The sequence below is a fragment of the Apodemus sylvaticus genome, chromosome 11, assembly GCF_947179515.1.
Source record: "Apodemus sylvaticus chromosome 11, mApoSyl1.1, whole genome shotgun sequence".
In the NCBI taxonomy this organism is placed as follows: Eukaryota; Metazoa; Chordata; class Mammalia; order Rodentia; family Muridae; genus Apodemus; species Apodemus sylvaticus.
The window spans coordinates 17,179,077-17,206,132 of NC_067482.1; the positions used below are offsets into that span (position 1 = coordinate 17,179,077).

Sequence of the window (27,056 nt, forward strand, 5' to 3'; positions counted from 1 at the left end):
GTGAGAGGCAGGGAAGGAAAACAGTGGTTTGGTAGCGGCTTAAGGGTCGGAGATTATGAAAAGCAGCTTTGAAGCCACAAAAGCCACCTATATGTTTCTAGTCCACACAGAGGAAAAGACGGCGGAGTGTTAGCACGGGAGGGAGAGCGGACGACAGTTGCTCCTCCTGGACGGACGCTGCAAAGACCTCCCTTCCCTCGGATCCGGATCCGCGGCCGTCCATGTCCTGCAGGAGCTCTGCTGCCCAACCATGGGAAGCAGCAGCTCGTCCACCCAGCACCACTTTGCGTTTCAGAATGCTGAGAAAGGTACGCGCTTTTCTGCTTCAGAGCTAGCTTTGGTCACCAAAGCCCTTGCTGCATAGGGCGGAACTCCTTAGGGTGGAAGTAGAAAACTATTCATTGGCCCTCAAGCTGCCTCTCAGAACTGGGTTGCTCTTTGGCAGCGACTACCACAGTGCTGGCCAGAGCATCTGAGTTGATAGAGTTAAATTATTCCCAGTCTCCGGGTTTATCCAGTCTGCACACGAGCGGATGAAATGGTGTTGGATAAAGAAGGAAGCGTAAAATTCTGCCTAGAGGGTCCAGTGTGCCAGGGTCAGCACAGAGGAAGGACTTACGCCCACCATGGAGCCGAGTGGGATAGACCAGCTGTTCTCAACCTTCCTAGCGCTGCGACCCTTTAATGCCGTTCCTCATAGTGTGGCGACCCACAACCACAACATTATTTCGTTGCTACTTCATAGCTATAATTTTGCTACTGTTATGAATTGTGATGTAAATATCTGTGTTTTCTGGCGGCCCCGGGTCTTTTGACCCTCAGAGGGATGGGACTCATAGGTCTGAAGAGAACGAGGTGGAGGATGGAAGGAGTGGAGGTTGGCAGGAGCCAAACCTTACAGAATTTTGTTGGTTTGGGATTTATTTATTTAACGTCTGTGAGTGCTCTAATCTGCATGTATGCCCGTATGACAGAAGAGGGCAGATCCTAGTATAGGATCCACCCTTCCGTGTGGTTGCTGCGAATTGGACTCCGCAGCCTCTGTTTGAGCAGCTAGTGCCCTTAACCACTGTGCAGTCTCTCTAGCCCTTTGTATGGAGTCTTTTTTTTTTTTTTTTTAGATTTATTTATTTATGTCATGTTTGTGAGTACACTGCTGGTGTTGCTATCTTCCGACACACCAGTAGAGGGCATCAGATCCCCATTGCAGATGGTTGTGAGCCACCATGTGGTTGCTGGGAATTGAACTCAGGACCTCTGGAAGAGCAGCCAGTGCTCTTAACCTCTGAGCCATCGCTCCAGCCCCCGTGTGGAGTCTTTTAAAGCAGGGACTCTGTGGAGCGCTGGCTGCCAGCAGCTTGCTGTGGACGGAGCTGGTCTCAACCTGCCACAACTCTCTACCTCTGCCTTGCAGGCGCTGGCGTTGTGGGCATGTACCACTGCATCCAGCAGCCGCCTGTAGGATTCTAAACTTCATTCCAAAGGCATGAAGGATGAAAGAGTCCAGAATAAGGAATTCTAAAACAATATTTTTATCTCTTCGGAGCACACTCCTGGCTTTTATGAAGAAAGAATTAAAGAGCAGAAAGAAATTAATTTTTAGAGCTACTAACATCATATATATTAGCTACTTTTGCAGAGATGTGACCAAATCCTTTACAGGACAAATTTATTGTTACTATTATTGAGTTATTATTATTATTATTATCATCAGCATCATTATTATTGACAGGGTCTCATTATGTGGCTCTGGCTGTCCTGGAACTCACTGTGTAGACCAGGCTGGCCTCAAACTCACAGACATCTGCTTGCCTCTGCCTCCCAAGCACTGGAATTTTAAAAAGTATGTCACCACAGCCCTCAATGTGATTCTTTTTTTGTTTTTTGTTTTTGGATTTGTTTTTTTTGAGGCAGGGTTTCTCTGTGTAGTCCTGGCTGTCCTGGAACTCACTCTGTAGACCAGGCTGGCCTCAAACTCAAAAATCTGCCTGCCTCTGCCTCCCAGAGTGCTGGGATTACAGGAGTGTGCCACCACCGCCCGGCTCCGGCTTGTGATTCTTAAAATGAGAATGTTGTCAGCATTAGGGTTCTTGTGTGTGACAAAACATCATAGCCAAAGAAACCTGGGAGGTGGAGGTGGTGGTGGTGGTGGTGGTGGTGGTGATGGTGATGGAGGTGGTGGTGGTGGTGGTGGTAGAGGTGGTGGTGGAGGTGGTGATGGTGATGGAGGTGGTGGTGATGGTGGTTGTGGTGGTAGAGGTGGTGGTGGAGGTGGTGATGGTGGTGGTGGAGGTGGCGATGGTGGTGGAGGTGGTGGTGATGGTGGTGGAGGTGGTGATGGTGGTGGTGGTGGTGATGGTGGTGGTGGTGGTAGAGGTGGTGGTGGTAGAAGTGGTGGTGGAGGTGGTAGAGGTGGTGGTAGAGGTGGTGATGGTGGTGGTGGAGGTGGCGATGGTGGTGGAGGTGGTGGTGATGGTGGTGGTGGTGGAGGTGGTGATGGTGATGGGGATGGTGAGAGTGGTGGTGGTGGTAGTTGTGGTGGTGGTGGTGATGGAGGTGATGATGGTGAGGGTGGTGGTGATGGTGGTGGTGATGGTGGGCAGTGGTGGAAATGGTGGTGGTGGTGGTGGTGGTGATGGTGGTGATGGTGGTGGAGGTGGTGATGGTGGTGGTGATGGTGGGCGGTGGTGGAGGTGATGATGGTGAGGGTGGTGGAGATGGTGATGGTGAGGGTGGTGGTGGTGGTGGTGGTAGTGATGGTGGTGATGATGGTGGTGATAGTGGGTGGGGGTGGAGGTGGTGATGATGATGGTGGGCGATGGTGGTGGAGGTGGTGATGGTGGTGGTGATGGTGGGCGGTGGTGGAGGTGATGATGGTGAGGGTGGTAGAGGTGATGATGGTGAGGGGGGTGGAGGTGGTGATGGTGAGGGTGGTGGTGGTGGTGGTGGTAGTGATGGTGGTGATGATGGTGGTGATAGTGGGTGGGGGTGGAGGTGGTGATGATGATGGTGGGCGATGGTGGAGTTGGTGATGGTGGAGTTGGTGATGGTGGTGGTGGTGGTGGTGGAGATGGTGGTGGAGGTGGTGGTGATGGTGGTGGAGGTGGTGGTGATGATGGTGGAGGTGGTGGTGGTGGTGGTGGTGGTGATGGTGGTGGGTGGTGGTGATGGTGGGTGGTGGTGGAGGTGATGATGGTGAGGGTGGTGGTGATGGTGGTGGAGGTAGTGATGGTGGTGATGGTGATGGTGGTGATGATGGTGGTGATGGTGGGTGGGGGTGGAGGTGGTGATGATGATGGTGGGCAATGGTGGAATTGGTGATGGTGGTGGTGGTGATGGTGGTGGAGGTAGTGATGGTGGTGGTGGTGGTGGAGGTGGTGGTGGTGGTGGTGGTGGTGGTGATGGTGGTGGTGATGGTGTTGGTGATGGTGATGGTGATGGTGGTGGTGATGGTGGTGGTGGTGGTGGTGGTGGTGGTGGTGGTGGTGATGGTGGTGGTGGTGGTGATGGTGATGGTGGTGGTGGTGTGGTGGTGATGGTGGTGGTGGTGGTGGTGATGGTGTTGGTGATGGTGATGGTGGTGGTGATGGTGGTGGTGGTGGTGGTGATGGTGATGGTGGTGGTGGTGTGGTGGTGGTGATGGTGTTGGTGATGGTGATGGTGGTGGTGATGGTGGTGGTGGTGGTGGTGATGGTGGTGGTGGTGGTGATGGTGATGGTGTTGGTGATGGTGATGGTGGTGGAGGTGATGGTGGTTATGCAGCTTATGATTCCACATCACAGTTCTTCATCAAAGGAAGTCAGGACGAGAACTCAAGCAGGGCAGGAGCTGATGCAGAAGCCATGAAAGAACACAGTTTATCTGCTTCCATGGCTGGCTCAGCCAGCTCTCTTATAGAAGCCAGAACCACCAGCCCAGGGATGGCCCCACCCACAATGGGCTGGGCCCTTCCCCAACAACTACTAATGAAGAAATTCCCCTACAGGCGTGTCTACAGCTAGATCTTAATAGAGGCATTTCCTAAACCAAGGCTACTTCCTCTCGGTTGACTCTAGCTTGTGTTGAGTTGACACAAAACCAGCCAGGACAGCAATATTTATACAAGACTGTGGTGTGCAAAACACTCATCTCTCGTGTGGCATAGAGACAGTACCTGTTCTCCACTGAGTCTAGTACCTTGTCCAGATGAAGATGCTGATGTGTAAGCTATTGGAGCCTCATAGTCTGGCAAGACAGTTCAGAGGAACCCAATCTCTTGATATTAATCTCACTGTCACATTGTGGAAATAATCACACACACACACACACACACACACACCCCTCACGCTTCCAGCCCCATCTCTGGGATTCCCTCCTCACAGCCTTGCATCCTCATCTGTGCTACAGCTTTCAAGGCAGCGGCCCTGATCCAGAGATGGTACCGGCGCTACATGGCCCGCCTGGAGATGAGGCGGCGATGTACCTGGAACATCTTCCAGTCCATAGAGTATGCTGGACAGCAAGATCAGGTCAAGGTATGTGGCGGTGACCGCAGGGAGGGGAACTGACTGCCAGCCCTGGCGGCAGGCCTGGTGTTGGAAGGTGCAGCGGACGGGGCCACTCCTGGATTCTCTTTCCTTCATTTTTAAAGCCAGCCTCGTCTGGTTCTTCCACAGCTCCATGAATTCTTCAGCTACCTTGTGGACCACTTCACTCCCAGCAGCCACCACGAGAGTGAGTATGAGTTTCCACGCGACGTTGTCCTGACTTAATACTATAGAGTGGCTGTTACCGCGGAGGGTAGCTCACTAGGAATCTGCCAAGAGTTTGAGATTGAGTAGCAAAGTTGGCAAATGAATGGTCGAGTAAACTATTAGCCTGGGCTCTCCTGCAAGTCTCTCTGGAGACAAGAGTTTACGGGCAAGGAGTTTGTTTACTAACAAACACTCCACGCTAACGAAGGGAGTGGAGGGAAATGGAGGAGGTGGAGGGCGATGCGGGGAAATTGGAGAATAGATTGCTAGCCAGCAACTCAGGGTGCCTGCGAAATAATGAGGAATGAACCTCCAGGCACCAGGACCATGGGGAAATGTCAGTTCCAGGATGTGAGTTCCTAGAGAGACAGTCCGGACGGTCGGTGGCTGATTCCATAGCCTTTCTGGTTCTGCTACCCATGATCCTCTGCAGTCCAGGAGGAAAACCTTTGGCCTGGACCTTTAGAGCCTGGCGGCTGGAGAAGGCTGCAGCACTGGAGGTGGTGCGAGCCTCTACCATGCCCACGGAGCAAGGCCTAGAATCCTTTTCTCGTTGACCTTGCCCTGCTCCTCCTCTTGCCTTCAACTTTCAAGTTTCAGGACTTCCTCTGACCGATCTTTTGCTTTTTAAAAGAATTTCTATTTTACATCATGTGCAGACGTGTGTGCGCACATGTGAGTGCCTGTGTCTGAGGAGTCCAGAAGAGGACATCAGATCCCCGGGGGCTGGAGTTAGAGGTCATGGTGAGGTGCCAGACGTGGGTGCTAGAACTCTAACTCAGGTCTTCTGGAAAAGCAGCAAGAGCCCCTAACAGCCGAGACATTATCTCTCCATCTCCTATTTCTAGTGATTTTTTAAAAAGTAAACGTAGATCAACTAATGATTGTACAGGCACAGAGACATAACCTTCCTCCTGTGCCCCTTAATCATCCTGACTTCAGTTTCTCTGTCATATCCTGGGCTGGAGCCGGTTCCCGACTGGCAGGGCCCCACGGCATTAACGGTCCCTTGGGGTCTGTTCCTAAGCTAGCCCGCCTTTGCCCTCTGTGTCTGAACTAGGAGACTTCCTGAACCGCATGTTCACCGAGCAGAGATTCGCCCAGGATGTGGAGACAGAGGAAGGCAGCGATTTTGAATCCATAGAGGTGCCGGACAGCTACACGGGGCCACGCCTCTCCTTCCCCCTTCTTCCTGACCATGCCACCGCCCTGGTGGAAGCTTTCAGGCTGAGACGAGTAAGCTTAAGCAGGGACCCGGGTCCCTACCAACGTGTATTTCTGAGTCAGGGCGGACCAAACCAGCCGGGAAGTGCAGCCAGGCTCCTGTGGTCCCGCAGCCAGCTTCGAAGAGCGTTACCTTTGTGGTTTTCTTTCTGTAGCCTGCAGGTGGCTAGTGAGGCAGGCTGGGAGGCTCACACGGATCTGGGCACGGGCCTGCAGCTGCTCGCGTGCCGCTGGCAAAGCAGCGGTGTGGGAAGTAATAAACTAAAGGGTCAGTATGCTGCAGCACAGAAAGTGACGAGAGCCACCGGAAGAGAGGGCAGGAGAGGGGGCGGTCTTACAGAGTCTCGGAAGGAGATGTCTAAGCAAAGGTCAGGGTGCTGAGAGATACACCTGAGCTATCTGGGAACAGAGTGGTCCAGATAGAAAAGGAAGTGCACGGGGACTAAGCCACCAAGCAAGGGGTGCACATGGCTCCGGCTGCATATGTAGCAGAGGACCGCCTTGTCAGGCATCGATGGGAGGAGAGGTCCTTGGTCCTATGAAGGCTTGATAGATGACCCAGTGTAGGGGAATCAAGAGCAGGGAGGTGGGAGTGGGTGGGTGGAGGAACACCCTCATAGAACCAAGGAGAGGGGGGATAGGATAGGGGGTTTCCAGGAGAGAGGGAAACCAGGCAAGGGGGTAACACTTAAAATGTAAATAAATAAATAAATAAATAAGAAAACTATATATATATATATATATATATATATATATATCCCATTAAGCAAAATAAAAGAAAAAAAAAGAAACAAGAAAAAAGAAAAAAGAAAAAAAGACAGGGGAGGAAAAGGGCACTGAGGCAGGAACTCTGTGGACTGTCCAGGAACCTCAGAAAGGCCACTGTGATTAGCAAGGAAGAATCCAGGGTATAAGCAAGAGATGCCGGGGCAGAAGTCCAGGGATGATACTCTGACTTGCTCTTTAAAATAGTCACTCTGCATCAGACCCTAGTGCTGTACACCTTTAATCTCAGCATTTGAGAGACAGAGGCAAGCAGATCGCTCTGAGTTCAACGTTAGCTGAGTCTAGATAGTGAGTTCCAGGACAGTCCAGGGTTCATAATGAGAACCTGTCTGGACTAATAATAAAATTTTAGTGCTTGCCAAGTTGAGACAGGCATCCTGGCGAGAATAGAAGAGAAGCGGAGAGACTCATTAGTAGACAATGGTCCAAGCAAAACACTGCCTTGGCTTGAAACGCCCCCAATAGCCAGTGCAGAGCTGGTGGGAAGTTGTTCCGTTCTGTGAGGTACAGAGATCGTGGTCCTTCCTGTCTCTGACAAGTCGAAAGCAGTGTAGGGCTTCGGATGCTGGTTCTCGGTAATGGCAGGATTAGTCCACACCGTCAATGTATGTCCATGAATTCATGCATCGCTACCACTGCAGTCATGCACTGTTTCCTAAGGGCGAAGAAAAATTCCATAGATTAGACAGAAAAGAGGAGGTGTGGCTCAGTGAGGCGTGAAGAAAAGTCAGGAGAAAGCAGAGCGGCGTGGAGAGGATCTGCATTTTACTGCATTTCTTTTGGGGTCTGTGGTGGCTGGACGTTGGCCAGCAAAAGCGTCGTCATCTGTGCTATTTTATTGTGTCCCACCCTTTCCTTCTGGTAGCAGCTCCACGCTCGCTATGTCTTGAATCTCTTGTACGAGACCAGAAAACACCTGGCCCAGCTGCCTAACATCAACCGAGTCTCTACCTGCTACAGCGAGGAGGTCACCGTGTGTGGTAAGAGCCACCTTCCCTGGGTAAACACAGATCAGATCGGAAAACCCTGCCATAGAAAGGGACCAGGAGAAGGGGCTGAGCCAGGGGAAGACGTGCTGGCCATGAGCAGGTCAAATCGTCTCCCTTTCAGCGGACTGTTTCCAAATTTGTCCACATTTATTTATTTAGTAAAGATTTATTTATTTATTATATTAAGTACACTGTAGCTGTCTTCAGACACACCAGAAGAGGGCGTCAGATCCCATTACAGATGTTTGTGAGCCACCTTGTGGTTGCTGGGAATTGAACTCAGGACCTTCGGAAGAGCAGTCAGTGCTCTTAACAGCTGAGCCATCTCTCCAGCCCCACCCATTTCTTTAAATGACGACATGGTTCAGAGAAGGAATTCAGTTCACCCATTCCATACTGAGAACAGAATCATCACAACAGTCAACAACAACCACAACTCAAACAAAGAAACCCCAACCTTTTGACATTTTATTTCTTGGTATGTGAGCACATTTCAAGGCTTACAGAGTTTTTATTTCCATCCACACACATGCCTGTCACGTAGAGATCCACAGTGGCCAGCCCTCTCGAGATTTGCTCAGTAGCATCCACGTGAACAAAGCCCGCTCCCCAGCTGAGGGATATGCCCACGAGTAGGGGGTGTGAATGGAATGTGCCCTGCTCGCCCTGTAAGCAGCTGAATCTTAGAAATCATTGTTTCAGTGCCTGAAAGGGAGATTTCTTGTTAGATTTTGTAACTTTTTTTGAACAGTCTCACCACACTGGTCCACAAGTGAGTGACAGCTTCTAACTTAGGTGGGGTGACCTCCCCAGCTGTCCTCCCTTTACCACCCTGTGTTATATTGCCTGGTCTTTGCCGCAGTAACAATGTAGCTAATTGACTGTTTTAATCATTAAAAAAAAAACAACAGTGTTTCCTGCTTTTCAGTACTAACTACATCTGTAACAAGGCAGAACAAGATCAGAGTGATTCTCCCTGAGTCAGTAACTGTTGCTTTCTAAGCCTGTCCCACTCTTCCAGACACAGTATTTTTCTTGTTAATCTATGGGTCAGGATGAACTAATGTTTTTTTTTTCTCTGTTAGGAGATCTACACGGCCAGTTGGATGACTTAATATTTATATTTTATAAGGTATGAGCATCCAATTTAAATGATGTTCTTACTCTGAGGCTTAATTTAAAAGTTCAGATATAAGATATACTCTCCATTACACAAATGTCTAACCATTGCTTGGACTTACAAAAAAGATTTATTTTTATCTTTTATTTTTGTTTTGTTTTCCTGCATGTATTTTGTACGCCACATGCACTCGGTGCATGGAAGCCAGAAGAGGTGCTGGATCCCCTAGAACTAGAGTTACAGATGGTTATGAGCCTCCATGTGGGTGTTGGAAAGCAAACCCGGGTTATCTGCAAGAGAGCAGCCAGTGCGGGCGGGGTTTTTTTGTTTGTTTGTTTGTTTGTTTTGTTTTGTTTTTTGAGACAGGGTTTCTCTGTGTAGCCCTGGCTGTCCTGGAACTCACTCTGTAGACCAGGCTGGCCTTGAACTCAGAAATCCGCCTGCCTCTGCCTCCCAGAGTGCTGGGATTACAGGTGTGCGCCACTACCGCCCGGCTGAATGGCCTCCTTCTAACTCAGTATGCAGACTGTCTTCATCTACATACTGAAGATGAAGACAGTCTACCTCCATCTTCCTGCCTCCATCTTCCAAGTGCTGGGTTTACAGATGTGTGCTGTCAGGTGCAGCCTGTTATTACCTTCTTTAATCACCACGAGTTCGTGGAAGGTCATTACGAATATTATTGTCATTGCCATTATGAACTTAAAAGTGGCTTCCATGTTACAAGCCCAGCATCCTTTGGCTCACACCACGTGGTTGTGTCTCCGCATCAAATGCCGGTTCTGCTGAGCCTCTCCTAACTGCAGCAACTTTGGAAAGGCAGCGGAAAGCATTTCCCTGTTTGCTGATATTTCCCATGTCGGGGAACCCACAGATCACAGGATTGGCTATGGCTCCCACTTAGCAGTCAGAGGCCCGATGCCTTTAACCTGATGTTCTCTCCTCTCCCCCACTGCCTCTTTGTGGACTCATCATCGGTCGGAAGAACGGTCTACCGTCACCAGAGAGAGCATATGTGTTCAACGGTGACTTCGTGGACCGAGGCAAGGACTCTGTAGAGGTCCTGATGGTTCTATTTGCCTTCATGCTGGCATACCCCAAGGAGTTTCATCTCAACAGAGGAAACCACGAGGACCATCTTGTGAACTTACGGTACAAGCCCAGACAGGCTGGACGTTGGGTGCTTCCTCTAGCGTTTCTTGCTTTAGATGTCTTTTAAACACAGTTTTCCTAGGGATAGGGTCGCTCAGTGGAAGGGTGCTTGTGTCTAGCACACTCAAGGGCCTCGGATCAAGTACAAGTAAAAAAAAGTAGTTTTCTAATTTCTGAAAGAATACATGGGTATGTAATGTTTTAAAAGATTTTTTTCATATTTATTTATTCATTATATGTTAGTACACTGTCACTGTGTTCAGACACACCAGAAGAGGGCATCAGATCCCATTACAGATGGTTCTGAGCCGCCATGTGGGTGTTGGGAATCGAACTCAGAACCTCTGGAAGGGCAGTCAGTGCTCTCAACCTCTGAGCCATCTCTCCAGCCCCTTAAAAGATTTTTAAATTCCATGTTATTTTACTATTGTAATAAAAGAACATTACATTTTTACTTATTAATATTTTTAGCTTTTAAATACTAAAGATCCACACAGAGAAAGTAGCAATTCTAGACAAACAGAAAGAATAGAATTTGAACATCTCGTCATTTCTCTACCCAGAAACGGAACTGTAAACTGCTTGATGATTCTTTCCATCTTTTTTCTACATATTCTAAGGGCACAAAACTAGAATAAGCATGTTAATGAAATGTGACTGCTCCGTGACCTCTGTCACTAAACGCGTCTTCGTGTGTGCTTTGCCTCTGTGTCCAGATACGGCTTCACCAAGGAAGTGATGCATAAATACAAGGTGAGCCGGGTGGTGGTGGCGCACACCTTTAATCCCAGCACTCAGGAGTCAGAGGCAGGCAGATTTCTGAGTTTGAGGCCAGCCTGGTCTACAGGGTGAATTCCAGCACAGCCAAGGCTATACGGAGAAACCCTGTCTTGAAAAACCAAAATAAATAAATAGATAGATGATAGATAGATGATAGATGATAGACAGATAGATAAATAGATACATAGATAGATAACTACAAGGTAAGCCCCTTCCAAAGTCCAGTGCTCCCTCCATTCAGACAGTTCATTAAACCTGAATAGCTTGTCGGTATCATTTTTTAGATACACGGGAAGAAAATCCTAAGGACACTTCAAGATGTCTTCTGCTGGCTTCCGCTGGCCACTCTGGTCGATGAGAAAGTCCTGGTTCTTCATGGCGGGGTCTCAGACAAGACGGACCTGGACCTTCTGAGTAAACTAGACAGGCACAAGGTACTGATTCATGAGCTAATACAAATCTCACCTTCTGTCTAGTTTCACTGACTATGTGAAATAGAAGTCACTGTGCATGCTGACTGGTGAGAATGTGGGGAAAGGTCTGAGGGTCCCAGCTGGCCTCGGGGAGCAAGTGTGCTGCGATCCATTAGCAATGTCTGCCATGGACACACAAGAGGCAGACGGCAGCTAGTGCTGTGTTTTTGCCATCCTTGATCTACATAATTCTAATCACTGCCCCTTAGCGCCATTTCCCAAAGAGCCCCTACTTCCCAAATAATTCACATGCGAATCATCTTTATCTAAATTCAACTCATGTGTGTTCAGCTTTTTTGCCACGTGCAAAGTCAATACTAAGGAGATGTGCAAAGGTTTAGAGACTGTGTCCGCCCTTCGGGTGCCTACAGTAGCTCTGTGTGCTGACAGGGGGTGGAGAGAGACGGGGAACGGGGCGTGGCCGATGAACTTCTATAGTCCATTTGACTTTAGAAATAGAGACCTGGAAAAGCAAGGCTTCGCATTCTTTTTATATTAGACTCTTGACTTTTCCGGGTAGCCCCTGGGTCTCCCTCCAACTGTCACCGTGCATGCTGACATGTGGCTGCCTCTGCTAAAGCGTTCTCTATGGCTCTTTCCTGAAGTTCCGACCACACGGAACTTGTTACTACAAGTCCAAAATTTTTGTCCTCAGGTTCTGCCTATCAGGGTTGGGTGTGGCTTCATGTGATTCGGTGGCCAGGGAAACATTGCACATCCCTACATACCCAAACTCAGGGTTCTAAGAGGAAAGGGTACGGTGTTTGGCAGATGCTGGTGAGAGCCCTGTGCTCACTCTCTGCTTCCGGACATCTCAGCCGTTCATATTCGTGTTTTACTTGTTTGTTGTATTTTTTTGTTGTTTTTTTTTAATGTAGTGATGATCTAGAACTCACTGTGTAGTCAAGGCTGGCCTCGAACTTGTGAACTCCATTATTGGGCCTTCCAAAGTGCTGGGATTACAAGTACATACCACCATGCCTAGCTTCAGCCTTAAAGTCACAAGGTTTTCTTACAGTATTTGTACATGGACGTAGGGGTGGTTGATGTTTAACAACCTTTATGGGGTGTGGGTGCCTGTGCAGTCCATAAGACAGCAGACATTGGATCCCCTGGAACCAGAATTCCTGTGAGCTGTCTGCTAAGGGTGCTGGGAGCTGAACTCTGGGCCTATACAAGAGCAGCAAGTGCTGTTAATTCATAGCTGCTGTTTTCAGCCTCCTCATTTTTTTTTTTCTGAGACAGGGTTTCTCTGTGTAGCCCTGGTTGTCCTGGAACTCAATCTGTAGACCAGGCTGGCCTCAAACTCAGAAATCCTCTGAAATACCTCTGAAATACCTCTGCCTCCCCAGTGCTAGGATTAAAGGGTGTGCCACTACCAGCCGGCTCACACTTAATTTTTAAAGTAAGTAGTTGGCCCTCTTGCCCATCTTCTCCTTTCTGCATCTTCCTGCCCCACCCCTACTTACAACTGCGAGAACGCAGGGCCCTAAAACCTAAAGCCAGTCTGTCGAGTTTCCCCTGCTAAATCTGCATGTTGCCTGGCACCTGATTTTTTTTTAAGCTTGATGTTTCACAAACTTTGAGCTCAAACCTTCTGTTCAGCTGTGTTTCCATCTGGAGGTAGAGACAGCAAGCTACAGGCCAGCCAGTTATCTCCCCGGGAGGCCGGTATGTAGTTGTGAAAACAGGAGTGGGGGGAACTTTGGAAAGAGGAGAAGGAACGGTTTCTTTTCATGGCTTAGGGCAAGCTAACTTCCTAACATTTGGTTGGCAAAGCTCTGTGGTGGCGCTGGCACAGCAGTTGGTACTGGGGAGCCCTAGGGGAGAGTGCAGAGGAAGAGGCGGGGCTCCAGTCACACTGACTGGATCCAGTGCAGGAAGAGTCTTGGTATCTCTTGCCTCAGATTCCTTGGCTGTCTGTAAATGATGATACTCGCTCACAGGAGCTGGTGAGGAGGTAGGTTGACTTATGGAAATAGCACCTCGCCAGAAAGGCTCAATACACCAGCATCCCATGTCTCCTTAGCAATCAAAGTTAGAAAGTCAGAGCTAGGAGCTGGTGATGGAATCCTTAGCGTGTTCTCAGAGGTGACGGGGTGTCACTGGTGACTGGCTTTTGCTGTGAGTCTTTAGTGAGGAGGGACTGGCTAGGAACCAGGTGATCACAGTTTCTGTCTCTCCCAAATGCTAGGAAACGGCCCGGTAGCGCCTGCCCCACTTTGGTACAGCATCACTGTCCCTACCCAGAGTGACTCTTTCCAAGACATGTTCATCCCACTGGTCCCCTCCAGAACCTTCTTTTGCTCTTGTCTTTAAGCCAGTCCGCCCAGGGGTGGCTCTTCTTTGTACCTCACAGTTCCTGGATTTATTTGCGGGATGGGGAGGGAGTATGCTGTGCGCATGCCTGACCTTGCAAAGATGGCCTCCTCAGCTTTCCTTGAAGCCCTCGGTCCCAAGCATGGCTGCTGTCTTTGTGTTCATAGCCACGCAGTTCCGTGCCAGATTCCTGTCTTTCCCAAGAACAGAATGCTTTTTTTCCCAACGCGGTTCCAGCACCACGATGAGGCTGTAGCTGAAAATGGCTACCGTTTCCTCTCCCCTGTCCTTCTGCAACAGTGGGGTCGTGGGTATCGTGCATTTCCCGTTACCTGTCTGCTTTGCCCTGATCTTCCCACCCGCCTAGCCATCCATGCAGTCCAGGACTTCCAGCAGATGGCGCCAAACCCCGCATAGAATAGTGGTGGGGTTTTTGTTATGATTTTGTTTTGTGTTATGTTTCCCACCCCCCGGCCCCCCCCCCCCCCCGGTGTGTACCATGTCGGGCGTGATCTGCCCGTCCATGTTTCATACCCAGGTCCCGACTCTGAATCTCTATCGTTCCATTTGTGGGTATTTTTAGGCAAAAAAAGGGGGGGGGTGTCCTTAAAAATGGCAGAAAAAAGCTGCTGCGAGTGTCCATCAGAAAAACCTAAGTTACGTGACTGATTCGAGGACAGTGATATATATTCAGCGTGAATGCGCTACACATAGGAGAGACCCACATAGAAAGCAATTTTCCGTAGGAGATACAAAATGTTACTATGTGTCTTGCAAAAATATGTTAAATGTGAGTAATTTAAACATGAAATACGACAAAAAAAAAAAAAAAAGATAAACGCCTGCCAATTGCATCTTTGAATGTGGTGGCTCCGTGGAATTGCTGTGCAGAGTTCTAGGGGTTGCCGTCGTGCTCTGAGTTTGTCTTAGCCCTGGAAAACTGCACAGAGCAGCGTTGTCTGTGAACTCCAAGGTTTAGGACTGGCCTGGATGCCAGAACCATAGTCTGAAAAGACTTAACCATTTCATTCTTGCATCTCTGGGCACAGTGTGTGTGTGTGTGTGTGTGTGTGTGTGTGTGTGTGTGTGTGTGTCTGTCTGTCTGTCTGTCTGTCTGTCTGTCTGTCGGTCTCTGTGTCTATTTATTTAACACATTTAGATTTTATTTATTTATTTAACACATTTAGATTGTTTCTACCATGAGGTGCAAAACAAGAAAGGAAAGTGAGAATCGGGAGGAGCAGAAGAAAAAAGACAACCAGACAAGCTCTGGACAGAAACCTACTCCGTGGTTTCTTCCTCAAAGCCGCTCTCTGCCCCCTTCGCCTTTTCACCTGGCCTCCGGCTTTAAGGCCCACAAAGCCGGCAGGTCCTGCAGCATCCCCTGTGGCTCGGCCGACAGCAGGGGGCTATCGCGGCAGGGGCGGGGGCGCTGCTCCGTGGACCTGGAGCTGGAACAGTGCCGGCAGCAAGCCGGCTTCCTGGGGGTCACAGAGAAGGGGAAGGCCCTGCCCTCGGCCTCAGATGCCGACTGTGATGCTGATGCAGGAGGGGTGCTGGAGCCCACCCCTGAGGAGTGGAAGCAGGTGAGCGCGGCCAGGTGCTGCTTCTGAGAATGTACCTGCCACAGGGGAGCAAAGAGATCTAAAGTCCTGTGTGCATGCAGATGGTTTCCCGAGGCCCACTTCTATATGGAATTAGAAAACCCCAGAAGGACATTAGTTTTTGTTTAATAGCTCATGTTAATGTTTTGTAATGAATGGGGAGAGGTTGCTGGGAATGGGTGCCCAAGAATGCCTGTTTCAGGACTTGGCATCAGCTGAGGATGCAGGTTAAGTACCACTTAGTGAATCCTTTCCCATGCAGCAAGGTGGTGGCTCCAGCGTGAGACCAAGAGAGCGAGTCAGGAGCTTCTGTCCTCTACTTTTGGAAAAATAAGGGCTTCCCCAGATCTCTAGAACTATGTCTAGAACTGCTATTTAGTTAGGGTTTCTATTACTGTTATGAAACATCAGGACCAAAAATAACTTGGGAGGAAAGGGTTTATTTTGCTTACACTTCCACATCATAGCCTGTCACTAAAGTAATTCAGGGCAGGAACTCAAACAGGGCAGGAACCTAAAGGCGGGAGCTGGGGAAGAGGCCATGGAGGGGTGCTGCTTACTGACCTGCTCCTGATGAGTGATCAGGCTGCTTCCTAATGTTCTCCATGGTGACCTGTCCAGGGGAGGTGCGGGATGGGTCCACCCTTAGGAATTGTTAATCTAGACAATAGTCCAGATTTGCAAGAGGTCAGTCCTACTGAAACGTTTCCTCAGCTGTGGTTACCTCCTCTCAGAGAACTCTAGCTTGTGCAGGTTGACTTAAAAATATAAGCACACCTGGTAACCAGGTTGGAGACGGTGTTGGTGGTTTGGGGAAGTTATATAAAACAATGACGGTGGAGTCATTTGTCATATGAAGGTGGCAGCTTTGTAAGGTTCATCCCATAAAGAAAAGAATTCAGGCTGCTTTAAGAGCTAAAACGGACAAAGGAGGCAAGACCACTGACTGTACAAAGGAGGGTAAGAAACACACGTCACATTCTCCCAGAGTTATTGATCTGGGTTTCAAGACCAACTTATACTTGAAGTTTAAAATGAAGGTCTCTCTTTGTGTAACATGTGACCCACTAATGTGCAGGTACTTATAAATCAAGTGCATTTTCCTTAAAAGTACATCCAGAAAGTATTCTATATCATCACCCCAAATCTGTAGTTCCTGAGCCTTCACTGCACCAGACAGGCCATGCTGCTCTCCTGAGTGTGGACAAGAGAGTACAGCCTGAACAGCTGGAGAACTTCTCAGTTGGTTCTCAAGGTGGCTTTGTTCAGTGTTCTTACCACAGCACAAAAAGCAAACTAGAACAATAACATGTATCAATTATGTTTCCCACCATTACCAGGTCTTTGTAGAAGAATGGGTGTGGGGGGCGGATAAAAGGAATTAGGATATAGTTTCTTTATTTCTGTTTGTATTTTCTTTTCTTTCTTTTGTGATCAAAAGTCTAGCTAGGAATTAGTAATTCCGTCTCGCAGAAGAAAAATGGGAATAGCAATCTGAGGAGTGCAACCTGTGTTCTCTGCTGTGGGGTAATGGTGGGTGAAGGGAGCGTCTGGTCTGTCCCACCCTTGCATTCAGGGCCTTGAGCAGACTCCTTGGGGTGTCTACCAAACACAGAGGGGTGTCCTGAGCCTTTTAATTGTGATTTAAACTTGCAAAGCCATGGAGATAAGAAGCAGAAATGCTTGCTATTTCCAGGATCTCTGCCTTCATTCTGGAGCTGGGTGCAGGGGCCTGGGGCAGGCTGTGGCTGAGGGTGTCAGCCCTGGGCACAGCTGTTGCCTGAGCAATTCTACCTCTAGTCCACATTGCCCTTTCATGTAAAATTTACCGAGAGACCAGTTGTGCTTGCCAGCCAGTGACACATACACCCATCTGTGAAATAGAACACTTACAAACTGCATGCCTGCGATCCCCAGTCTTGGGAGGTGGAGGCAGGAGGATCAATTGTTCAGAGTCATTCTCAGCCTGGGCTACACAAGACCCTGCCTCAAAACAAAGAAACAAACAAGTAAGAAATCTGCAACACTTGGGGGACTGAGGTAGGAGGGGCACTGTGACTTCAAGGACAGCCCGTGTTGCTTAGGAAGACCTTGTCTCAAAACAAACAAACAAACAAAACCAACCAACCAAAACAAACAATCAAAGGATGTGGCAAATCTTTTAAAAGCCAGCCTTAAGCATCCAAAATATAAGCATGGGGGGCTGGAGTAATGTCTTGGTGGCTAAGCGCATTGGCCGTTTTTCCATAGGATCTTGGGTTTGATTCCCAGCACCTATATGCCTCTCTACAATCCTCTGTAATTCCAGTCCCTTGGTACCCAATGCTTCTCTACACAGACACAGTGCACAGACATACATTCTGGCAAAACACCCATACACATTTAAAAATAATAAAAATAAATAAAACTTCAAAATATGAACTTGGGTTAAATACTGATTATTTAGTAATTTTTTTCACTTCGTCTTATTTTTCCGTTCTCCTCCTCCCTCCTCCACCTCCTCCTCCCCACCCTCTTCCTCCACCCTCCTGATTTTCCTCAGAATGACGGAATGGGTGTGTACCTCCTCTTCCTAGGTTGTAGATATTCTGTGGAGTGATCCCATGCCTCAGGAGGGCTGCAAGGCCAACACTGTCCGAGGAGGAGGCTGTTACTTTGGGCCTGATGTGACAGAACAGTTGATGGAGAAATACAAGCTACAACTCCTGATCCGTTCACACGAATGCAAGCCCGAAGGCTATGAATTCTGTCACAACCGCAAGGTGGGTTGAGTAGCTGCAGCTGTCTGTATCTGTGTCACAGGAGTGATTCCAAAGAGCTCCTGTGAGGTGCCTGGAGTTCGTTACCCACATGCCCGAGGCATCTAGGTACTATATAAGTGTGGGAGTGCACAAGTGCACGGGTAAGCATGGGTGTGTGCGTGCATGCATGTGTGTGCATGTGCATGTGTGTGCACACGTGTGCATGTGTGCGAGCATGTGTGTGTGTGTGTGTGTGTGTGTGTGTGTGTGTGTACAGTGCCCACAGAGGCTAGAAGTGAGTGTCAGGTTCCTCAGAACTGGAGCATGGGCCATTTTGAGTCCTAAGTGGATGCTAGTAACAGGAAACAGTCTTAATTGCTGAGCAGTCTTCCCAGCCCCCAGAGTAGGGTTTTCTATGACTTTGTGCTTCAGAGATGCTCTGTGAGACTTTCCTCTCTGGATACACTGGGAGATGCTGCATATGATGTCTCTTCCTAAGATGTAGAGTGAACACAGGACAGAAAACGGTCTCAGCCTTGCAACCAGGAAACACAAACTCAGCCAAATGTTTCTTCTATCAAAGAACTGCAAACCCATTGTTCTCCCATAGAAAGAGGATTCTGGGAACACAGAGTTCCAGCCTTTGTCTTCGACTAAGTCAAGCATTATTACATTTGGAGATATCCAGATACACTCAAATCCTGAATATTTGCCTGGACAGTGCAGAATCCATTGCCTTGTAGGGATGCTTGAGACAAACAACCACAAACAACGTGACTGAGAGAGGAAAGATTCGGCTGGGAACACTGGCTTCCTTTATCCATCAATCAAAAAGGGTTTTATCCATCCCTTCCCAGGCTTTCGGGAATAGGCGGCTGCCATCACATTTTGTTTTAAAAGGTCACAAAAAGCTTTGTGTGGCGATACCTTTAAAACCAACACTCAGGAGGCAGAGGCAGGCAAATCTCTTTGAGTTCAAAGCCAGCCTGGTCTACATAGTGAGCTCCAGGATAGCCAGGGCTACATGCAAAGGATCCTAAAAGTCAAAATTAAAGATTGGAAAGTCTGAGAGGATGGTTCTGCTGGGAAAGCACTTGCTGCATACAACATGGGGACCTGAATGTGGCGCCCCAGCACCCACATAAGAAGCTGAGTTAGAGGCCGCCATCTGTGATCCCAGGGCTGGGGAGGGAGGGGCCTGACCCCTGGAGCTCACTGGCCAGCCGGTCTAGATGAACTGGCGAGGTCTCTACTCAGGTAGACCTGCCTCAACAAATATGGTGGAGAACAACTGAAGAAGAAACCCAGTGGGATGGAGGGAGAGAGGGAGAGGAGGAGAGGGAGGGATGGAGGGGGGAGGGAGTAAGGGGGGAGGGAGGGAGGCTCATTCAGGAGTGTGAGAAGCAGCCTGATGTGGGCTTGGCCCATGGGGCTGAGGATGGAGATTCGTCAGTAAGCACGCATTCCTGCTTTCACTCAGGTGTTAACCATTTTTTCTGCCTCCAACTACTATGAAGTTGGCAGCAACAGAGGAGCCTACGTCAAATTGGGACCAGCCCTGAGTCCTCACATCGTGCAGTATCAAGCCAACAAGGGGACCCACAGGCTAACCATGAGGCAAAGGCAAGACTTTTCAATGAGCAGTTACCAGAAAATGAATGTCAGTGCCTAGAGACGGTAGATGTCGTGAAAGGTATCAACTTCTACAGGACAGTTCAGAATTGGTCTTTTTGCCGGGCGGTGGTGGCGCACACCTTTAATCCCAGCACTTGGGAGGCAGAGGCAGGTGGATTTCTAAGTTCGAGGCCAGCCTGGTCTACAGAGTGACTTCCAGGACAGCCAGGGCTACACAGAGAAACCCTGTCTCGGAAAAAAAACAAAAACAAAAACAAAAATAAAACAGAATTGGTCTTTTTACTGTTGTTTATTTGGTTGTTCCATTTCTACTGAGACAGGGTCTCACTGTGTAGCCTTAACTGGCCAGGAACTTGCTATGTAGACCAAGCCCAAGCTGCGAAGCTGGCCTTGCAGAGATCCACCTAGTGCTAAGATCCTCCTGAATGCTAAGATTAAAGATGTGAGATGAAACCCAGCACTACCGCTACCCCCTCTCTCCGTCTCTCTCTGTCTCTCTCCGTCTCTCTCTGTCTCTCTCTGTCTCTGTCTCTCTCTCCTCATGTCTCATGTGTCCAGGGTGTCACATATAGCTAAGGATGACCTTCACTCTGTCCCTTCTGCCTCTGCCTCCCAAGAGCTGAGAATACAGGCAGGCATTACCATACCTGCCCGGTTCTGTTTGTAGTTATTATAATAAAATACCTGATGCAATGAGCTTACTTAGTATATGGTTTTGGAGGCTGGACATGTAAGACTGGGCAGCCTCTTGGGTCTGTTCTTTAGTGAGGACCTAACTGCAAATGACCAGGGATAAGAGGAAAAATCACATCTTAAGACGGGAGACAACGGAGGGGCATTAGGGTCCATCTATTTTCATAGCTCACAGAACTCAGTCAAGAATCCCATGAAAACTGCCTTAATCTCTTGTGTGGTGGTGACAGGGGATGGGAGGGGTCATGACCTAAGAACCCTGTCCTTGTCTCCATCCTCAAAAACTCCCGCCACCACACTGAGGGCCAAGTTTTCAACACACAAACCAGACGCCCTGAGTTCCGCCCCTGGAATCTCTGAGATCAGGTCTTGAAAGTTCTCTCTGATCAATACACTCTTGCTGAGGCAAACACTCTCTCTCTCTCTCTCTCTCTCTCTCTCTCTCTCTCTCTCTCTCTCTCTCTCCACACTGAGTTCCAGAGGAACTGACCCATCCAGAAGGTTGCCCAGGCATTGCTACTTCAGGTCCTTTCATAACTATCGATGACTGCTGTTTCCAAGGACGTCAGTACTTCTGTTAGCTTCTGATGTAATAACAAGTTCTATACAAAGCTCGTGTGCTCAAACTCCTGTGAAACTCGGACCAAGTTTTACGTAGCTCACAAAATTTTTAAAGGGTTAATGGAGCCTACACATGGGTTACTAGTTAACATAAATTACAATGCACATTTTTCATCTTTAAAAAAACCATTGTTTGTTTTTGTTTGTTAGCAAGAGTGTCTCCAGTAATTCAGTCTAGCCTTGAACTTGCTGTGTGGCAACGACTAGCCTTGAACTTTCTGACCCTTTGCCTCTGGCTCCAGAGAGCTGGGGTCACAGGCAAGTACCGCTACACCTGGCCTGCAATAGATATTTTTATCGAACATGACAAAATGCTTTAAAAATTACTTTTTCACTTGAAAAGACAGTTTAGCTGTTCGTTATTTATAGAATGGCTGGCCTTCGATAAGATATTACAAATCGAATACATTTTTTAAATCTTTTTATCTTCTGTCCCTTCGATTTATTGAATATCTGTCTTGGGCCAATTGCTTTGCCCAGAATCATGAGATTGATCCACCAATAAAAATAAATTAGACTAGGATCATAGTTTATGACTACAACACTTGCTTAGCATGGGCAATGCTTGATCCCAGGACCCTCCAAATAATTAAAATAAAACAAACAGATTTAGTGATTTCTGTGTTTCATATAAATCTCATTTTCTGCTTATCATAATCATAAAAGACGATGAAAACGTGATTTAGTGTGATAACAAATGGTACACAGTGCCTTTCGTTTAAAGGCTATGGATTTATTTAATCTACACGTTTATGTAGAACGTGTTCATGAGGTCCATGGCCTTTTACACAGATTTTTGATGGAACAATTGAGGCACAGCTTGCGTAGAGCATGGGACTGCAGAGGTGATCTTTCTCTAGACTTGAGCCACTGGCCGCCCTGGAACAGAGAAGGAGAATGAGAAGGAACACTTCTCTCCAACGCTGAGCTCTTGGGTGCCTGAGTTACTGAGAATGAGGAAGAACGGCCAGAGCCCAGGACTTACCTTAGATTCAGCTTTTCACAATCCCCTCTTCCTCCCGTTCCAGGATCAGCAGGGTGGAGGAGTCGGCCCTCAGAGCCCTGCGACAAAAATTATTTGCTCATTCCTCGGACCTGCTTGTTGAGTTTAGGAAGCGCGACCCGGATGAGAGCGGTGAGGACAAAGTAAACAGACCGAGAAGCCTCTGCAGGGCTTGAGCAGGAGCACTGGTCAGGGATGAAAGGAGGATCATCCCACGAATTCGCTTGCTGTCTCTTCTGTAGTTTTTGAAACGCTATGATTATAGCAGAGCACGTGCTTGGCCAGATGTAGATGGTGATGCAGACACAGATGATGAGAGCAATGGAATCATGGGAAGGGTCAGGCCCAGAGCCAAGCAGGACTGAGCGGAGGAACTGAGTCTCCGGCGCAGGCCCACAGTGACTGCTTGTTTCTGAGCTTATCAGCCCCATGTTCTATTGTCAACCCAAACAATCTGTTTATATTCAACCTCATGGAATTGCCAACCAAACTTTGATTAACTGTAGTGTTATATATGCATATATAACATATACATATATTATAAGTTCTTAAGGGTTTCAGTGAATAATATATTCCAAGGAAAGTAGAATATTGATTCTTTGTTCAGTACTCGGAACTGAACCAGGGACGTTGTGCATGCTAGGCAGGAAGTTACACCAGCACATATTTTTTAAAACACACACACACACACACACACACACACACACACACACATACATATACATATACATGCATACATATATATATAAACTCATATATACAGATACACACATGCATACATACATATACACATAGACACATACATGCGCATACATATACACACTAATATACACATATACATATACATTCATATATATACACTTATGTATATGCATACTTATATACTCATACATACATATACACATATAACTATATATACATACACATATATACATAACTATATATACATACATATACACTCATGCACACATACATATACATACACATACATATACACATATACAAACATACTTATATGCACATATACATAAAAACATATACACACATGCAATGTTTTATGGTATTTGCAAAAATCTTAATGTACCCAAATTTAATACATGAAAATACATTATTTTTAATTATAGGTAGGCATAAAGTTTTATATCACATTTGAGATAGATTTATGCCTTGTTGTCTATCTGAAATTCCAATTTAATTAGCCATCTTGTATGTCATCTGGCAAGCCTAGTTTCCAGTCAACTCTGCCAGGACCAACAAAAGTCATGGTAACGCCCGTTATTCCTGTTGCACACCCTGCTGGACAAGCAACCAGACTTCTAGGTGGTAGGTCAACAGGCCAGGTCTTTCCCGCAGGAGTAGTCACCCTGAGTGACTGGGCGATTGCTGTGGAGTCTGTGCTGCGCCTGGGGCTGCCGTGGCGGATGCTGCGGCCACAACTGGTGAACAGTTCGGCAGATAATGCGTTGGAGTACAGGTCCTGGTTGGACAGCTTGGCCAAAGAACAGCTGAGCCGAGAGGTAAGGGTGTGGTGGTGGTGGTGGGTGAGAGCGCACAGCGGCCTCTGAACCCTATTAAGGGTGCCTAAATTCTGAAACAGCTATTTAGGGCCCCAAAGCTGGGGTGGGAAACTGGAAGCAACTATTTGTTCCATTGCTGTGTATCAGACTGTGTGTTCAGGGGTTTATGCAGCTGCCTCTGGAAATCCCCACAAACAACCTAGAGGTAGGTGTGATCCGTGCATTTAGACCATCAGCCTGAGGTTATAGAATTTCTCAGCGGTGACTCAGGCTTGGGCTAAGGGTGTACTTGGTGAGAAAGCCTACGCTAAGCGTGCTCAAAGCCCTGGATCAACCTCCAGCAGTGAAACAGAACAAAATCAAACTCAAGTCTTCTAACTTTAAATCCCATTGTTTTCCCAGCACCAGGATGTTTCCTCTATTTTAAAACATGACTCAATAAAGAGTTGCTGACAAGGCCAGTTAAGTGAGGCTTTTCCTTGAGTACTTCGGGAAAACACCTTTATTGCAACATTATTGCAACGTAATTCACACATTGTGTAATTCACCCACTTGGAAGGACTCATGGCAGTGATGTTTAGGGTCTGTTTATCCCTCAGGATCCAGCATGAGGAGAGCAGCACAAGTCTGGGGATGCTCGGATTCCTTCTGTGAACCAGTGTGGTCATGCACGGCCTCCAGGAGACTTGACTCTCTAGGTTACGTCCAATACCTAAAGCAATGCAAATACTATGTAAAAATATGTGCTACTGGATTGTAGCAGGAATAATGATAGGGTAGGTGTGTATATGTTCAGTACTGACAGACAGTTTTCATCCATGGCTAAACCACAGATGCTGAACTTAATATGAAGGGATGACTATATTTGCAAATATGTGCAACCATCCAACAAATTCTATTTTGAATGGGTTTTGGGGGTTGGCTTTGTTTTGTTTTGTTTTAACTATGAATGACACTCCTACTTCACTCTAGCAAGGTCAAGAATAATAAAATAACTTCAGTCTTGTTCAGAGTATAACTATCAGAGTTCATCATGTTGCTGGCGACCCTGACCAAGATCCTCGGGGGGTGGGGTTGGGGATAAGAAGGCGCAGAGTCAATGACACAGACTCCGAGTGTCTGGCAAGAGGCAAAAGCAGAGTAGTTTTTGCAGGAACTGGGCGAACCTTTATACCCGCCTCCCAGCCTCTCATTGGCTCTCAAGTGGCCAGTGTGGCGCTGTGTCTTTCTCATTGGCTCGTTCATTGTCTGATCCAGCTTCTCTAGCCATGGCCGCAGATTCTAGGTTGGCTCCGGGAGGAAGTACCAGCAATGTGTGCACCAGTATTGCGGCTGGGCCTGCTTGCCTAAGTTCCTCCTACAGTGTATTAATTTTGCATTAGGGGGGAAATAAGGTTGGTTTATTTATTTATTTATTTTTCTTCCGGGTGGGCAAGTTCACTGGCCCCAAGGACCAAGGCCCGGGAAGTCGCTGTGAGGAAAGGGGAAAAGTGACACGTGGGCAGAAAGAGGAGAAAAAGCTTTTTTTTTTTCTTCCAGAATATTCAGTCGAGTCTGCTTGAAAAGCTCTATCGAAACCGATCTAACTTGGAGACCATTTTTAGGATCATAGACAGCGATCATTCAGGTAAAATCACCACTGCCCTGTCACGTTCCACGCACAGGAATTATTTTGCCTCAGACCCTTCAGTTTCCTTCATAATTCATCTCCTCTCAGGTTGCATGCAGCTGCTGAGTTGTCCCCAGATGAGTCAGAAAAACTGCTCTGTTTTGGTTTGGTTTTGTTTTGAGACGGGGTTTCTCTGTGTAGCCCTAGCTGTCCTGGAACTCACTCTGTAGATCAGGCTGGCCTCCAACTCACAGAGATCTGCCTGCCTTTGCCTCCCATGTGCTGGGATTAAAGGCGTGCACCACCACGGCCTAGCTTTACTCGGTGGGATTTATTTATTGTGTTTGTGGAACCTTCCTGTGTTTTCTAGCCTGGCTGCAAACTCCCGGTCCCAAGACATTTCCTTGTTAGTAGTTGGGTTTACATCGTATACCGACACGCCTGACTTCATTAGGTGATCTTGGACTTTTTGTTTTTTTGTTTTTGTTTTTGTTTTTGTTTTTTTAATCTAGCTGGCCGTGGTAGCGCGTGCCTGTAATCCCAGCACTCTGGGAGGCAGAGGCAGGCGGATTTCTGAGGGCAGCCTGGTCTACAGAGTGAGTTCCAGGACAGCCAGGGCTACATAGAGAAACCCTGTCTCAAAAAAAAAAAAAAAAACCAAATCCAAAAACAAGCAAACAAACAAACAATAAATTCAAGGTCAATGAGGTAGCTCAGCGGGTAAAAGCAACAGATGCCACACAGCCTGACAATCCCCAGAGCCCACCGTGGAAGAGAAGGAACGAACCAACTCCTAAAAGATGCCCTCTGACCCCCACATGCTTCCTGTGACACACATGGATGGACAGGAGCGTGCATAAGCGTGTGCACATGTGTGAACAGAGACGAGACTTATAGTAACAAAAGTGCAAAAACCTTAGCTGAGGATAAAGCTTTGAGAGGCCCTGACCCGGGGCTCAATATCCAGAACTGCAGAAAAGCCAAACCTAGAACGACCTCCATCCAGCCGATGGTCCATGCACGATGCAAGGGCCTTGCTGTAAGATGGTGTGGCTGCTTCTCAGGTGAGGTCTCACTCCGCCTCTCCGGGCTGGTGTCTAACTCCTGGCCTCAGGCAAACCTCCCACTTGTATTCCCAGAGGCCAGGACAAGTGTGCCCAGCGTAAACACCTTGTGTAAGCAGTCTAAGTAAGCTTGTATCTGGGATGACTTGGCATAAGAAGACGGCCCCTACTCCCACTTCGGACTGGATAATCTATTCTGAGGGTCCATGTTGTATGTCCTGTGGTGCTAAGCAGTATCCCTGGCGTTCCTCTTCTGTTGCTCCCAGCATCCCATCCTGAGTTTGTTACAGCTGTAAAGTGTGTTCCGACACTGTCAGCTGCTCCTCCCTCCAAGGGGCTCACTTGCTCCCAGCTGAAGAGCACTCATTCTTTTCTGCGGTCCCCTGGGGAGTTTCCATGTCAGCGGGAGTCCTGGGGTCCGTGTCTGCTCACTGCCTTCTCCCTCGGCCTTCAGGATTCATCTCCCTGGATGAGTTCAGACAGACGTGGAAACTCTTCAGTTCTCACATGAGCATCGACATCACAGACGACGGCATCTGTGACCTCGCCAGAAGCATCGACTTCAACAAAGACGGCCACATTGACATCAATGAGTTCCTGGAGGCCTTCCGCCTGGTGGAGCAGTCCTGCTCGGAGGGCCATGCCTCTGCTTGCCTACAGTCCACAGCCACCGCTGAGAGTGACCGTAGCAGCCCAGGCCCATGCTGAGGCGGGCCTGCTCTGTACTACTCAAAGTGCCTTCAGGCAATGCCAAACCTATGGCTCCGCATGGACTTAGGGGCTCTATCCTGAGACTTTGCCGCCCGAAAGGATTCAAATCAAGAATTACCTGTGTGTTTGCTGGCGGGTAGATGTGCATGCGTGCACACGTGCATGCGTGTGTGTGTGTGTATACACACGTGTGTGTGTGTGTGTGTGTGTGTGTGTGTGTGTGAATTGGCAGTGGTCCCCACCTTATTTCAGAATCTTTACAAAGTAGAACTCAGATGTAGG

General features: G+C 48.1%; 1 protein-coding gene across 1 annotated transcript; it reads left to right on the forward strand.

Annotated features, from left to right (window-relative positions):
* Nucleotides 1-250: 250 nt before the first annotated feature.
* On the forward strand, nt 251-26,921 carry Ppef2 (protein phosphatase with EF-hand domain 2). The gene is made up of 17 exons (XM_052198909.1): nt 251-308; nt 1,415-1,458; nt 4,362-4,514; nt 4,656-4,713; nt 5,794-5,969; nt 7,609-7,723; nt 8,818-8,864; nt 9,838-10,004; nt 10,721-10,757; nt 11,069-11,218; nt 14,764-15,162; nt 17,757-17,942; nt 19,402-19,544; nt 21,899-22,005; nt 23,227-23,390; nt 24,930-25,017; nt 26,518-26,921. The coding sequence occupies exons 1-17, from the start codon at nt 251-253 to the stop codon at nt 26,769-26,771; spliced, it is 2,346 nt and encodes a 781-aa protein (XP_052054869.1). The 3' UTR covers nt 26,772-26,921.
* The last annotated feature ends 135 nt before the right edge of the window (nt 26,922-27,056 follow it).